Genomic DNA, 15937 nt, shown 5'->3' with positions numbered 1-15937 from the left:
GTCATGTGTGTCAAAAGATTGGCAAACCAAACCAGAAAATTTCACCAGCACCATTACATCCGATTCCAGCTGTTGGTGAACCATTCGAGCGTGTGATGATCGACTGTGTCGGCCCTTTGCCTCGCACGAAGGCGGGTAATCAGTATTTGCTCACTATTATGTGTGCGTCAACACGGTTTCCAGAGGCAATTCCTCTGCGGAAAATCACTGCACCAGTGATTGTGAAATCGCTCGTTAAATTCTTTTCATTGTTTGGCCTTCCTCGTACCATTCAATCGGACCAAGGTACGAATTTCATGTCCCGTTTGTTTAAACAGGCTCTGGATCAGTTGCATATCCAACATTGCACGTCAAGTTGTTACCACCCAGAAAGCCAGGGAGCACTCGAAAGGTTCCACCAGACGTTAAAATCAATGCTACGTGCATTTTGTCTGGAGTTCCAGAAAGACTGGGATGAAGGAGTGCCTATGGTTATGTTTGCAGTTAGGGAGGTAGTGCAGGAGTCGTTGGGCTTTAGTCCGGCCGAGTTGGTGTTCGGGCATACGGTCCGTGGTCCACTGAAGCTGATTAAAGATCATTGGACTAATGACATGAGTCCTAAGAACATTCTTGACTATGTTTCAGACTTCCGTTTTAAATTGCATCGTGCATGTGAATTAGCCAAAGAGAATTTGCAGATGTCACAACGACGGATGAAAAAACGTTTTGATTGTAATGCTAACCTTCGTAGTTTTGCTACTGGTGATAAGGTGTTGGTGCTGTTGCCTGTCCCAGGGTCTGCTTTGCAGGCTCGCTACTATGGTCCTTATCAGGTGAAAGAGAAGGTGAGTGAGCTTGGTTATGTGATAGAAACTTCTGACAAACGAAAAAAAACTCGTCTATGTCACATTAACATGCTTAAGCCGTATTTTGAGAGATTGCCAGATTCGTCTGGAAAGAAGTCGGCTGTGTTACTTGTTTCACCTACAGATTCTCTGGTGACCAAAGAGCAGGCGCTGTCCAGTGCTGAGTTACCTGATGCTGGGGCACTGACCGGTGCTGAACTTCGGACCCGCCCATTGTGCTCTGGTTATGAACGTGCTGATGTTCTGTCTATTCCTGAGGATGATGGTGACGTTGCGTTTCCTCCTCTAGAACTGGTGACGGGGAGGTTGAAAAATTCTGAGATAATCCAAAACCTTGACTTGTACCTTTCCCATTTAACCGTTACCGAACGCGCTGACATGACTGACATTATTCGTATGTACAGTAATCTGTTCTCTGATGTTCCCTCTCGTACTTCGCTGATTGAACATGATATTGACGTTGGCGACTCGTTGCCGATTAAACAGCATGCGTATCGGGTAAGTCCTGAGAAACGAACTCAGTTGCAGCAAGAGGTGACTTTCATGCTTGAAAACAACATTGCAGAACAGAGTTTTAGTCCTTGGAGCTCACCTTGTTTGCTGGTTAAAAAGTCTGATAATACGTTTCGTTTTTGTACTGATTTTAGACGCGTTAATGCTGTGACAAAACCAGATAGTTATCCATTGCCTCGGATGGAAGATTGCGTGGATCATGTTGGAAATGCTGCTTTCGTTACCAAAATCGATCTGCTTAAAGGTTACTGGCAGGTGCCTTTGTCGGATCGTGCCAAAGAGATTTCGGCATTCGTTACACCGGACCATTTCCTACATTACACCGTAATGGCTTTCGGTTTACGAAATGCTCCGGCAACATTCCAGAGGTTGGTAAATCGTGTCCTTGAGGGCATGCGTAATGTTGAGGCGTATTTGGATGACCTGGTTATTTACAGCGCGTCTTGGTCAGAACACGTAAAACAGCTGGAGGAACTGTTCAGTCGTCTGTCTAGTGCTAACCTTACGGTTAATTTGGCTAAGTGCGAATTCGGTCGAGCTACGGTAACGTATCTGGGAAAGATTGTTGGTGGGGGGCAAGTTCGACCTGTTGAGTCTAAGGTCGAGGCTATTACTAAATTTCCCGTGCCGAAAACGAGACGCGACCTTCGACGGTTCTTGGGTATGGTGGGGTACTACAGGAATTTTTGTAGGAATTTTTCTGTTGTTGCCACTCCTTTAACTGACCTCCTGAGCCCAAAGGTGCCTTTTCAATGGTCCGAGTCGTGTCAAATAAGTTTTGAGCAGATTAAGGCGCTTCTGATTAATTCCCCTATTTTGTCCGCTCCTGATTTCTCTACTCCGTTCTTTCTTGCTGTCGATGCAAGTGACACAGGTGCGGGAGCCGTGTTACTTCAACGAGATCAGGCTGGTGTTGAGCATCCCGTTTGCTATTTTTCACGCAAATTCAATAAACATCAGCGTGGTTACTCCACTATTGAGAAGGAGGCACTCGCTCTTGTCCTTGCCATTCATCACTTCGATGTGTATATTGGTTCTGTTTCATGTCCGTTGATCGTATACACCGATCACAACCCCTTAGTGTTCTTGAACCGAATGAAAAACAACAATCAACGCCTGATGCGTTGGAGTCTGTTTTTACAGACTTTTGAATTGGACATCCGTTACATTCGGGGTCGAGACAATGTCATCGCTGATGCCTTATCCTGTGTTTAATGGGAATAAATTGTTTTTTAGGTAAGATCTTTTCATTTCTACAATTTATTCACTTAAGGGTGAGGGTGTTACGTATATTTGTGCTGATACCGTTTTGAGTCCATAGGTGGCGGGGGAATTCCCCAACTTGTGACAAAGACATGACGTCACCCGGGATACCGGATAAAAGGGCGTTGGCGGCGACATGGATGGTCTCTCTCTCTCATCTCGTGTCCTGTGGACATCACGGCTGCCGCTCTCCTCGCCTCTCCATTCTCTTTTCTTTATTAGGTTCTTTGTGGTTTTGTTGAGTATAATTATTTGTTGAGACTTAGCATTATTTACTCACTTTTCCATAAGTTCAGTAACTGGTAGGAATTATTTCATTATGTCACTTTATGGTTATTTAGAAAGAGTATGGAGGTAAGCAGAGACCCGGAAGATTCACTTGTCTTTGTTTTGTCGGAAGCCAGGTAAGAACTGCTGAGTACAGGCGTAGGCAGGTGTTCTCTGTTTACTTTCTTAGTTGTCCTACCAGTTTACTGTTGTTTATTACTTGTTTGATTTATGTTTGTTAATAGGTTGACCTGATTTGGATTCTGATTTGTATTCTCTTTTGGATTGTGTACATTTGTTTCTCTTGTTCATTTTTTATAGTAAATGAAGGCGTACATGGCGTCTTGAAGCGTTACTTTGTGTCTGTGATTGACTTATGTGTTCGGTCCGAATCAGCTGTTTAAGTTAATTTGATTAATGAGCCTTATTTGCTGGTTATGGCCGTAACACTCCCCAACCATTTCCTCCTCCATAATCTTTTTTCTTTTTCTCCTTTTTGCTGCAAATCAGCGCACAGACAATTTGGATCGCAAGTTTCTGCACTGCAGTCTATATTTTTAATAACAATTCCTGTCTCGCGTGAGAACTCCAGTCTGACGCACTTGTGATCTTGCGCTGTTTCCTTCTCACTTCTTGTGTGTGTTTTGTTGTGAAACGTAATTTGCGGACGGGACAGAGCTGTCTGCGATTCTTCCTCTTGTACAGTCATGCAGTGTGAAACTCCCTGTGGCCGATCCATCGGTCAGTGTGAACACAGCAGAGACTGAATGCTGGCCCAGATAGTCATGCAGTGTGAAAAGAGCAGTGATCCAACGAGTTTGAAAACCGTGCAGCCTGAACTAGGCATAAGAGTATCAAAATCTCCACGGACGCATCAAAGGATGGTCTCTAGGCGCAGTCTTACTAAAGCAGATGCTGACGGCTGGAAACCGATAGCCTATGCCTCTAGGACGATGACGCAAACTCAATGCAGATATGCTCAGATCGAAAAAGAATGCCTTGGACTCGTCTTCGGATTTGAGAAATTTCATGACTATGTCTATGGCTTACCATCGTTCACAGCAGAACCGGAACATAAGACTTTAACCTTATCAGAAAAAATCTGAAAGAGATGTCTCCACACATTCAGCGTCTAATGATGAGAATGCAACGGTATGACTTTGAATTAGTCTATACTCCAGGAAAATACATAGTCCTAGCAGATGCATTATCTCGAGCAACACTAACATGCAAATCCACAGATGTGAGTTCCACGGAAGATGATGTGAAAGTGTTTAGTGCCCACATGGCTTTTCTAAGAGGGTCCGATTTAAGAACATCCACATCCAGAGCAGAATTAAAGAAACAAAATTCAGCCACAAATTCACTTTCATTCTGTGAGAACTTGAAAAGTGTCCATGATTTGAAGAGTGATCTGTAAAAGAGACTCAGTCCAGACAAATCCAGTTTGTTAAAGGATTAGTTCACTTTTAAATAAACTTTTGCTGATAATTTCCTCACCCCATGTCATCCAAGATGTCCATGTCTTTCTATCTGCAGTCGAAAAGAAATTAAGGTTTTGGATGAAAACAGTCCAGGGGTTTTCTCCATATAATGGACTTCAATGGGCCCCAAACGGTTCAAGGTTCAAATGACAGTTTCAGTGCAGCTTCAAAGGGCTTTAAACGACACCAGACGATGAATAAGGGTCTTATCTACACTGTTAGACATTTCTGTAATTTGTACAGTTAATTACTATATATCACCCAGTATAATACTGTAAATTCTCTTTACAGTAAATAACTGTAATTCCCGTTGCATCATGGGTATTTTCTATGACGTCAAACACCAAATACAGTGATTTCCTGTATTTTTAAAAAATAAAGTATAATACTGTATTTACCACAACGGCCTATTTGGCACAATTGGGATCGACAGGATTTGCTTGAGATTTATATTAGGAACCATCAGTGCAGCGTTGAAAGTTTCACCCGAGGAGAGAGCTCACGGTTCCAGAGAACATGTGAGCTGTGTCCGGACACCCTGCGAAGATTTTTTCATCCCCCGTGAGAACGGCAAACAAGCAAGGTAAGTGGGATTTGTACTATCCGCGGTTGTCTGCACCCCAATTTTAGCTTGTCAGCATTGGTGCTAAAAACTGAGGTAAACCTAACGTTTTATGAATTTATTGAATTAACGTTAGATTAGGAACCGGTGCAGCGTTGTAAGTTTTGCCCGAGGAGAGAGCTCACAGTCCGGACAACATACTTTACATAACGTTAGGTTATCATTTGCTTAAACGTTGCTGCTAAAACTGAGGTAAACCTAACGTTTTATTTAAAAAATATGAGTATATTGAATTAGATTAGGAACCAGTGCAGCCAGCGTCGTGTGTAACGTTACTGCCCGAGGAGAGAGCTCACGGCCCGGACAACATACTTTATAACGTTAGGTTATCATTTGCTTAAACTTTGCTGCTAAAAACTGAGGTAAACCTAACGTTTTATTAAAAAAAAAATGAGTTTATTGAATTAGATTAGGAACCAGTGCAGCGAGCGTCGTAAGTTTTGCCCGAGGAGAGAGCTCTCGGCCCGGACAACATACTTTACATAACGTTAGGTTATCATTTGCTTCAGCTTTGGTACTAAAACTGAGGTAACATAAACCTAACGTTTTATTTTTAAAAAGACTTAACGTTAGTGAGTTTATTGAATTAACTTTACCAATACAATGAAGATTTTGCGTACATTAGGACGACGTTAGTTAGTAAATTAACGTTGGCCACTAGTTGCAAAAAATAATGTCGTTAACAAGCAAAGTTTACATTTGGATTGACATTATTTATTTTACACTTTAGATATGAATACCAGGAGCCTGCCTGTGCTGTGCGACACTGGAACTCATACAACGGTAAGTAACATTACTCCTCTTTGTTTCTCCACATATTACTGATAATTCAAAGTTTTTCTTGTATGTTTTAGTCGGGACTGTTTAACTGAATCACAAAATTATTTAGTTTTTCCACCTCTTTTTAGCTGTAACTAGCCATGTACCATGTTTTTTTTCATAAATTATATTATACTAAAATAATCCAAAACTGTGTTTGTCCAGGATTGACAGATTATAATTTTATTTTCTGGAATTTAAGCAGTCCTGGACAATTTTTGGATGATTTTGGCAGATGAAATATAATTTATGAAAAAAACATGGCAAAACTTTAGAATAATGTTGCTCAAGTGCAAACCTGAATACATTTCTGAACACAAAAGAAGATGAAGAATGTTTGTAACCTAACAGATTGAGGCACCATTCACTTCTATAGTAATTTTTTCCTACTATGGAAGTGAATGGTGCCTCAAAATTGTCTGGTTACAAACATTCTTTAAAAGGTTTAGAACTACAGGGCGAGTAAAATGACAGAATTTACTTTTTTTTTTTTTTGTGAACTATCCGTTTAATGACAGACCATTATTCTAAAGTGTTACCAAAAACATTTAAAGCAAAGGCACTAAGGGTGATGAAATTTAAAATATCTTTATTCTCTTAATTTTCTCTTGCTTTAAGTTTTTTTCGTGAGGAAAAACCCAGAGGTGGGAACAAGATGCACCACCAAAACCAGAGTGAGTTGGAAGACCGGGGAAGTTGTTAACAGGAAGACAACTGTAATCAACAACAGAGTGTCATCCTTCCTTCGCCACCTAATGGAGTTTGAATGGAAAAACTTGGACTAGGTGAGACACTTTTTTAATAGGATATGTAATGTACACAGACACTTACGCTGCATTCACACAGGGCGTCATGCCGGTTAGAAATTTTGTCTGACCTGACACAGCGCCGACGCCACGTGACAGTGACGTATGGCATCAAAGCACCGCGAGAGCGATTCGAGAGCAGTCGGCTAATACAGCCGGTGCAGTTTCTCTAGAGCGACTGCACAGACTTTGATGACGACACAGCTGTTCCACGATTGGCCAGATTCTCCGCATGACAGCGATCACGTGTGTTTCGTGTTTATTCTAAAACCTTCAGTTCCTCTAATGTGCACAAATCTCTTTTTTATAACAGTTAAACCTCTTTTCATGTAGTTGCGATGTTATATTGTCATGTTTATCAAAATAAAATAGATGAAAAATGTAGACCGCACTTCATTGATAGTTTAGGCTTATGTGTTGAACTTTATTCTTGTACAAACACACGCTGTATTAATCAGTGCATAAAGTATTACATGACAAAAAATGTCTCTGAAACATCTGTGTATTGACAAATATTGCATTTATTTCACTTCAGCTAATAAAGTGTGCAAACACCGCGCGAGCGGTACTGCGGGAAGCAGAAAGTGTCAGACTTCATGTCTGTGTTTGCAGCTCCTCCCCGCCTGCACGCGGCTACTCTCGCCGATTGGTTGCATCCAGCCACAGCTGATGTCCAACACGCCTTTCAACTTCTGCCGCTTGCAACGTGAGTGAAGCGACGCGACGGAACCCACAATTCAGTTCAGCAAAGCATGACGTCACCCATTCAAAGTAAATGAGAAGCGTTAACGCCGGCGCCCCGTGTGAATGCAGCATTAAGTTTGAGGATACCTTACTAAAGCTAATGCAGTATACATGTAATCCATCCTGCAATAAAAGGTTACATTGTTGTTTTTGATTAAATAGTTTGTGAAATCACGTTGAGGTGATTCAGTAATATTACTTTTTTGGAGCATATAGTTTGTGCTGCTGCTACTATTATGTACTAACAGTTTTCTTTAGTTTTTTACTCAATATCAATTTTGTTAAGCTAAATAACAGACACCTCTCTAATATGCAATCAGGTTCAGCATCACTACAAAGTACATTCTTCAAAATATTCATTACATTGAATCACCAGCTAAAACAAAAACCGAACATTTCATTTCACATCTTCATGAAGGCATTGCAGGACTGGATTAGACTAGACAGCATACGTTGAGCTAGGTGCACCTCAAAGTGTTAACTGTCTATAAAATAGTATTTTACCATTATGATGAATTGTAATGGGATTATTATTTTTTATTAAATTCCAACAGTGTAAAAAGTTTGTGTATACTCAAATTATATGACTAACTTCATATCATTCTTATCTAGAGGGACTTCTTGCCATAATGGAGCAGAATCCTGGTTCCTGTTTGGAATCATCCAATGTGGAAGATGGCACAGATCGGTACAGACATGAAACTTGTGTTTGTGTTTGTGTTGTGTTGTGATAACTTGTTTCAGAATTAATTTGCTCTTTGTTTATATTTTATTCATGTATATGTGTATTTTGCACCAAAGTTACAGTATTCTTCAACCAACTATTTACAGTATTCTACCAACTATTTTCTGCAGAGTTTTTAAAATTGTAGCTCAAACAATAGTGTGGGGCGCTAGCAAGGTCATGGGTTCAATTCCCAGGGAAAGCAAGAACTGACAAAATGTAAAATGTGTATCTTGAATGCAATGCAAGTCGTCTGCCAAATGCATAAATGTAAATTTAAATAATAAGTGATATTGAATGCAATCTGATTACTTTTATACATGATTTTCTGAAAATAAGATTTGATTCGAGGATGTTTTAAAGTGAACTTTTTCCACACATTTAAATGTTTAAGTTAAAGCACTTAAAATGTTTTAAATAAAGAATTTTATATTTCATAATAATTGTCTGTTTGGATTACTTCTGTGGGATAGATTAATGTAAGAATTAATGTAATTCAGTAAGTATTAATGATTGAATAGGATTAGGATTAATGCACTGTTAACCAAGGTTTACAGTAACGGTACTGTATTACAAAATTACAGTAACATGTAGTTACTGTAAACTGAAATGCGGTTCTTGTACTGTAAATCTCAAATACAGTAACTTACTGGCAACAGTGTTGCCAGTAAGTTACTGTAAAATCTCTTATAAATGTCTAACAGTGTAGCCAAACCATCAGTTTCTGCGAGAAACCCAGCAGTATTTATGCTATTATTTTACCTCTTAACAGGAGAAACGCGATCATCTCTGAGCTCCGCCATAACTTCCGGGGAGTGAGGTCAAAATAGATCAAAGGTGCAAAGGTGAACTTTTATAATACAAGTTTGAAGAGGCGACCTCATTAAACACAATACAACAATCCTCAATAGTGTCAGAGTTCATATCACGACACCTGTAAGTGGACACACATGATTTCTCCACAGGGTATGAAAGGGAAACGTTGAAAGAATAAGCAGAGTTAACAAGGTAATGAGACAGCTGAATATAATCAAGCATAATGAGTCCAGGCAGTGGGTTATGGGTAATGTAGTCCATGATAAGATAGCACAAGAGTCGGGAGGAGAGCCCCCTAGTGGAGATCATGAGCACTCCAGCTGGAGGAGGAGACAGTCTTATAGTATGACACACTAGCAGTTCATCAAAGGACAATCAGTTTAGTTTTTGGTATCAAATTATGCCAATGTACATGTTTATGTGACTTAAAGTTATGAACAGTCTTAAAGAAAAAAAAAAGACTAACTTATGACTAGTTTTAGTGGTTTATGTAACCGGCCCCAGAAGGTCCAAAAGTTCACCAGAAATACTGCCCTTTTATAAAACAATCAGGAAGTGACTAGTCTTTTATTTCTACCTTTCATTTTTACTGAAAGCTAAAACGAGTCAGTTGTGAAGAACAGAGGAGGACATTATATTAGGATTATTGTGTGTTTCTGAATTAGATTTTTTGTAATGGTTATTTACTTTTCAAAGCAAAGTTTAGAAAGTGAAAGCGAATTGTAGATTATTGGATCTTTTACAAGACAAGGAAATGGATTCAAAATCTGTTGAAGTTCCTACTTGTCCTATTTGCTATGAAATCTTCAAGATTCCTGTTTTTTTGTCCTGTAGTCACAGTATTTGTAAAGAGTGTCTACAACAGTTCTGGAAAACTAAGGAAACTCAGGAGTGTCCCGTCTGCAGGAGAAGATCCTCAAAAGGTGAACCGCCAGTTAATCTAGAGTTAAAAAACTTGTGTGATTCATTGATAAAGGAGAGAAATGAGAGGCGTTCATCAGAGTCTGAGGAGATCTGCAGTTTACACAGTGAGAAACTCAAACTCTTCTGTCTGGAGGACAAACAGCCTGTGTGTTTAGTGTGCAGAGACTCAGAGAAACACACCAAACACACATTCAGACCCATCAGTGAAGTGGTTTCATCTTACAAGGTAAGACAAATGTCTCTCATCTCATGTGCTAAATACAGTGATAAACACACAGTACTATTTGTGTGTACAATAGACTAGTAGCCTATTTACTTTTGCTCAGACTAAATCTCCATGACTTACTACTGATATAAAACTCTCCACTAAGCTTCAACTGCTCTGATGTTCATATCCTGAATGTAACAGCATTGGCACAAAACATGTCGGGAAAAAATAGATGGGTTATTAATATATTTTCAATAATAATATGTGATTCATTACAAGACACACCAAAAGTGTTTGATACTAACATACACTATTTTGCCAAAAGTATTGCGACGCTCCTCCAAATCATTGAGTTCAGGTGTTCAATCCCTTCATGGCCACAGGTGAATAACTCAAGCTCTAGGCCTGCAGACGCTTCTACACACATTAGTGAGAGAATGGACCGCTCTCAGGAGTGTGTGTGTGTGCGTGTTTGCTTCTACACACATTAGTGAGAGAATGTGCCGCTCTCAGGAGTGTGTGTGTGTGTGTGTGTGTTTGCTTCTACACACATTAGTGAGAGAATGGGCCGCTCTCAGGAGTGTGTGTGTGTGTGTGTTCGCTTCTACACACATTAGTGAGAGAATGTGCCGCTCTCAGGAGTGTGTGTGTGTGTGTGTGTGTTTGCTTCTACACACATTAGTGAGAGAATGGGCCGCTCTCAGGAGTGTGTGTGTGTGTGTGTTCGCTTCTACACACATTAGTGAGAGAATGGGCCGCTCTCAGGAGTGTGTGTGTGTGTGTGTGTGTGTGTGTTCGCTTCTACACACATTAGTGAGAGAATGGGCCGCTCTCAGGAGTGTGTGTGTGTGTGTGTGTGTGTGTGTGTGTGTGTGTGTGTGTGTGTGTGTGTTCGCTTCTACACACATTAGTGAGAGAATGGGCCGCTCTCAGGAGCTCAGAGAACTCAAGCGTGGGGCCGTGATCGGTGGACACCTGTGCAATAAGTCCATTCAGGAAATTTCCTCACTACTAAATATTCCACGCTCAACTGTTAGTGGGATTATAACAAAGTGGAAGCAATTCAGCCACGAAGTGATAGTAAAATCATAGAGTGGGGTCAGCGCATGCTGAGGGTCACAGAAGTCGCCAACTTTCTGCAGAGTCAAGAGCTCCAGACCTCCAAACTCCTGTGTGTCCTTCAGATGAGCTCAAGAACAGTGTGTAGAGCTTCAGGGAATGGGTTTCCATGGCCGAGCAGCTCATCCAAGCCTTACATCACCAAGTGCAATGCAAAGCGTGGGATGCAGTGGGGTAAAGCGCGCCGCCACTGGACTCTAGAGCAGTGGAGACGTGTTCTCTGAGTGACCAATCACGCTTCTCTGTCTGACAATCCCATGGACGAGTCTGGGTTTGGTGGTTGCCAGGAGAACGGGACTTGCCTGACTGCATTGTGCCAAAGTGTAAAGTTTGGTGGAGGGGTGTTATAGTGTGGGGTTGTTTTTCAGGAGTTGTGCTTCGCCCCTTTGTTCCAGTGAAAGGAACTCTTAATGCTTCAGCATACCAAGACATTTTGGACAATTTCATGCACCCAACTTTGTGGGAACAGTTTGGGACGGCCCCTTCCTGTCCCAACATGACTGACCAGTGCACAAAGCGTCTCTCCATAAAGACATGATGAGGAGTTTGGTGTGGAGGAACTGGACTGGCCTGCACAGAGTCCTGACCTCAACCTGATTGAACACCTTTGGGATGAATTAGAGCGGAGACTGAGAGCCAGGCCTTCTCGTCCAACATCAGTGCCTGACCTCACAAATGCGCTTCTAGAAGAATCCCCATAAACACACTCCTAAACCTTGAGGAAAGCCTTCCCAGAAGAGCTGAAGCCTACGGATTAAGAATGGGATGTCATTAAAGTTCATGTGCATGTAAAGGCAGGCGTCCCAACACTTTTGGCAATATAGTGAACTTTCACTTCCTGTATTTGCATTTGATCAACCACAAATTTACAACTGCATGGATATAATAATTAAGAATTGGCCATTGCAAAAATCACATTTGTTTGGTAAAAACATGATTTCTTGATGTTCATCATATGTTCAATATATGTCCTGCTATTTTCAGGCACAAATGCTTCTGAGATTAACACATTCAGCATAAAAATATTAATATAACAATAAACACATCCAGACACACAATGTTTAAACCTCTTATAGCTTCATAAATTTCACAGATTTTCATCTTAACCTGTAGGAGGAATTTAATACAGCGCTGACGTCCTTTTATACAAGGTTCTATATAAAAAAACTTCATTAAATCAGTAAATGCCAATCATATTTCAAGATTTTTCTTCCAATCAGAAGAACCATAATTTCAACCATAAAGTCATTCAAATGCTAAATGTGAAATTTAAAATGTTTAATGTATAGCATCTTAAAAAAAAATATTAAAAAGATACATATAATGTCAATAAAAGGCATGTTATTAGGCTAAAATAAAATGTAAAAGGCCAAATAAAGGCATGCATTTTACTTAATAAAATGTAATACTATCTCCATGAACAATATGTGGTGATCTACACTATATTTACTTGCATGTATTAAACATTTTTATACATGAAAAATCTTCCATGAACACTTTATTCACCCCATTCATTGAAACAGTCAGTTTTAGAAAAGAAGTTTACAATTCTGACTTGTTTCCTAACAGGAAAACACAGACAGGGAGTTACAAGAGCAGCGGCGCGTGGCACGCGAGCGAGAGAATGTGCAAAAGCGGCGTTCCCTGGCTCTGTGCACCGGCCTGGAAGCGGAGCGCGAATCGGACGAGCTGGAGCACGCGCTACAGAGGAGCTTAAGCTACACGGGCAGCCGCCGCAGCCTCCGCAGACTCTCTCAGTACTTCCTCCGCTCCAGTGAGAGGAACATCACACCTGACGTCCAACAGCAACCAAACTCAGCCCTCAGCAGAGACTCCGCGCTCACCAGACATTCACTGCATAAGAACGATGAGGACGAGCTCAAACAGGCTCCGTGTTTAAGCCTTCATCGAGATGCAATGGACTCCCCGAACACCATGAGAAGCAACTGTAGGTTGAACACAAGGACAGTCCCCAGAGATGACGCTTTTGTTGCTTTGGGACAAACAAGTATCGCGTCACATCAGCAGGGGGCAGTGAATGTCTTGCCGCTCACAGGACTATCCCCTAACAATGTTTTGAAAGTTGAGAAGCTGGTTCAAGACGCCTCTGAAAGGCTGACGCAGATGCCAGATGCCCCGGCGGATGCTGAGAAGAAGGATTGTGTAAGTGGCAAAGCGTCCCAAAGAGGAGCGGCACCACAGACGAACACTTCTTCATGGGTAAAAGCGACCCCGCCTGCTGAATCTAGTCCCCTTCTCTCTCAGGAGCCGTGCGGCGTCATTTACCCGCGCGTCGGAGAGACGCTGGAGTGCCACACGCTAGTGAAGGGCCTGCGCTCCTACGAGAGTCTTTCGCCAACCGCGACACGACCAGCGACCAATCACTGCTCCAAGTGGAAGAAAGAGCGGGAAGCCGAGGAGCGAGATGGCGCAGGCTCGCCCCATGCGAAGGACGATTCGCGTCTGCTAAAGTCGCCCACGCGCGGACAGAGCAAAAGACATCTGGTACCCCGAGGAGCGCCGTCCAACTATAGCGGGATCCCAAGGGTGCCCACGAAGGCAGAGCCGACCTCGGCCGATAGCTTGTCAGCTAGTCGCGTATCGCGCACATCGCTAATGTCTCGCTTCACCAGTGTCCAAAATGAACTCAAGCGCAATAGCGGCGCGCGGCAGAAGGTAAACGCCCCGTCAGATGCGGGGAAGCCGAAGGGTCACGCTCCGGAGAGGTCGAGGCAGGACGAGGACAAGCGGCGCGAGCAGTTTGTGAGGGGATCGCCACTTCGCGTGTCCAAACGGCTAGCGCCCAACTCCCCGGCTCCACACCCCATACACAGTCCCACCGCGGCTACGACCGCTAAGACAATCCGCACGGCCATCATAAGTGCAGCCAAAGCTAAGACAAGCAAGACCCCCGGCTCCAGAATCCCAGGCCCGAAGATTCCCAGACCCGCCGCCCAACCCATGTGGAGATAACACCCGGTTTCTTGAGCTCTCTTCGTGAGTCTCTACATAAAGGCGCCATTGATTCGGAGTGGACAGTCCACAGGCGCTGTAATGGATCCAAGAGGAGTGACCGCTACTTTCAGGTCACTGTGAGTTTCGCCTCTCATTTCAGGACTGTCTCTACCTCTGAGTGCTCTGTGCAGGGAACAGCGCACATCGTGAGCTCCTGCCAGAGCCGCCTTTCAAAACGTGTGTTTTGTTTGCAACGTTAGACTGTCGAAGCGAATCGAGCTGGCCGCAGTAAACAAACACTCATGTGACCTCTGGTCCGGTTGGTTTTAACTCACCCGTTGATTCAGGACAGATTGACTTGCAGGTACAAAATGAGTAGGCAAAACTAATATGTAATAATTCAAGATCCCAAAGCCTGTGTGATGAGGAGTTTTGTACATGTTGAGTTTCTTCGATGCACTTTACAGATGAGCGAGATCCAATGCTGGCAGGTCTCTGTGTTATTCTGCTGTACATGCGTATGTGTGTGTGTGTGTCAAATGTTAAATTAACAGAATCAAAAACCTTTGTAATATTTGTATTTGTAAATAAGAATTTTGAAATAAAGGATGAATTGACTGTTCAGATATTGTGTTTCAATTCTGACTTTTCTTGTGAAAAAAAAAAATCTTGCAATTATACAAATTTTGGAATAAACCCTGAATTACCATGTTGTTAAGATTAAAATCTTTTCATGTTTTGGTAGCATGAGTTAAAACTGAGTTGCTGGCATGTTTTAACATGTTGTCAGCATGGTTTAGCATGTTGCTAGCATGTTTTAACTTGTTAGCAAGAATTAACACATTGCTAGCATTTTTTGCTAACATGATTTATCATGTTTACATTATTAACACATTGCTAGCATGTTTTAACACATTGCTAACATGTTGTTAGAATGATTAGCATGCTTCTAACATGATTTAACATGTTGCTTGCATGATTAGTATGTTTCTTACATGGTTCCGCATGATTTAGCACATTGCTATTATACTGTTAACATGCTTCTAACATGATTAGTATGTTTATGTGATTCCGCATGATTTAGCACATTGCTAGTACATTTAGCACATTGCTAGCTAGAATTAACACATTGCTAGCATACTGTTAGCATGATTAGCATGCTTCTAACATGATTTAACATGTTGTTTGCATGATTTAGCATGATTAGTATGTTTCTTACGTGTTTCTGCATGATTTAGCACATTGCTAGTAAATTTAGCACATTTCTATCATGTTTTAACACATTTCTAGCATTCTGTTAGCATGATTAGCATGCTTCTAACATGATTTAACATGTTGCTTGCATGATTTAGTATGTTTCTTGCGTGATTACGCATGATTTAACACATTGCTAGTACATTTAGCACATTGCTAGCAAGAATTAACACATTGCTAGCATACTGTTAGCGTGATTAGAATGCTTCTAACATGATTTAACATGTTAATTGCATGATTTAGCATGATTAGTATGTTTCTTACGTGTTTCTGCATGATTTAGCACATTGCTAGTAAATTTAGCACATTTCTATCATGTTTTAACACATTTCTAGCATTCTGTTAGCATGATTAGCATGCTTCTAACATGATTTAACATGTTGCTTGCATGATTTAGCATGATTAGTATGTTTCTCACGTGATTACGCATGATTTAACACATTGCTAGTACATTTAGCACATTGCTAGCAAGAATTAACACATTGCTAGCATACTGTTAGCGTGATTAGAATGCTTCTAACATGATTTAATATGTTGATTGCATGATTTAGCATGATTAGTTTGTTTCTTACAT

At 41.4% G+C, this 15937-nt stretch overlaps 1 protein-coding gene and 1 long non-coding RNA gene across 3 annotated transcripts; both read left to right on the top strand.

Moving 5' to 3' along the window:
- Nucleotides 1-4689: 4689 nt before the first annotated feature.
- Nucleotides 4690-8525, top strand: LOC307139854. 2 transcript variants are annotated; one of them, XR_013818179.1, is made up of 5 exons: nt 4690-4955; nt 5725-5777; nt 6432-6598; nt 7155-7325; nt 7976-8525. It is a non-coding gene; the product is annotated as an uncharacterized lncRNA (long non-coding RNA). The 2 variants fall into 2 exon arrangements; XR_013818180.1 differs by having other exon boundaries at nt 7155-7390; nt 7976-8523.
- A 911-nt stretch (nt 8526-9436) lies between these two features.
- Nucleotides 9437-14765, top strand: LOC307139836 (uncharacterized protein). Its single transcript, XM_079838955.1, has 2 exons — nt 9437-10053; nt 12724-14765. The coding sequence occupies exons 1-2, from the start codon at nt 9658-9660 to the stop codon at nt 14125-14127; spliced, it is 1800 nt and encodes a 599-aa protein (XP_079695081.1). The 5' UTR covers nt 9437-9657; the 3' UTR covers nt 14128-14765.
- The last annotated feature ends 1172 nt before the right edge of the window (nt 14766-15937 follow it).

This window comes from Gobio gobio, assembly GCF_949357685.1.
Source record: "Gobio gobio genome assembly, chromosome: 16".
Lineage (NCBI taxonomy): Eukaryota > Metazoa > Chordata > Actinopteri > Cypriniformes > Gobionidae > Gobio > Gobio gobio.
This window is presented reverse-complemented; position numbering and strand designations above follow the sequence as displayed.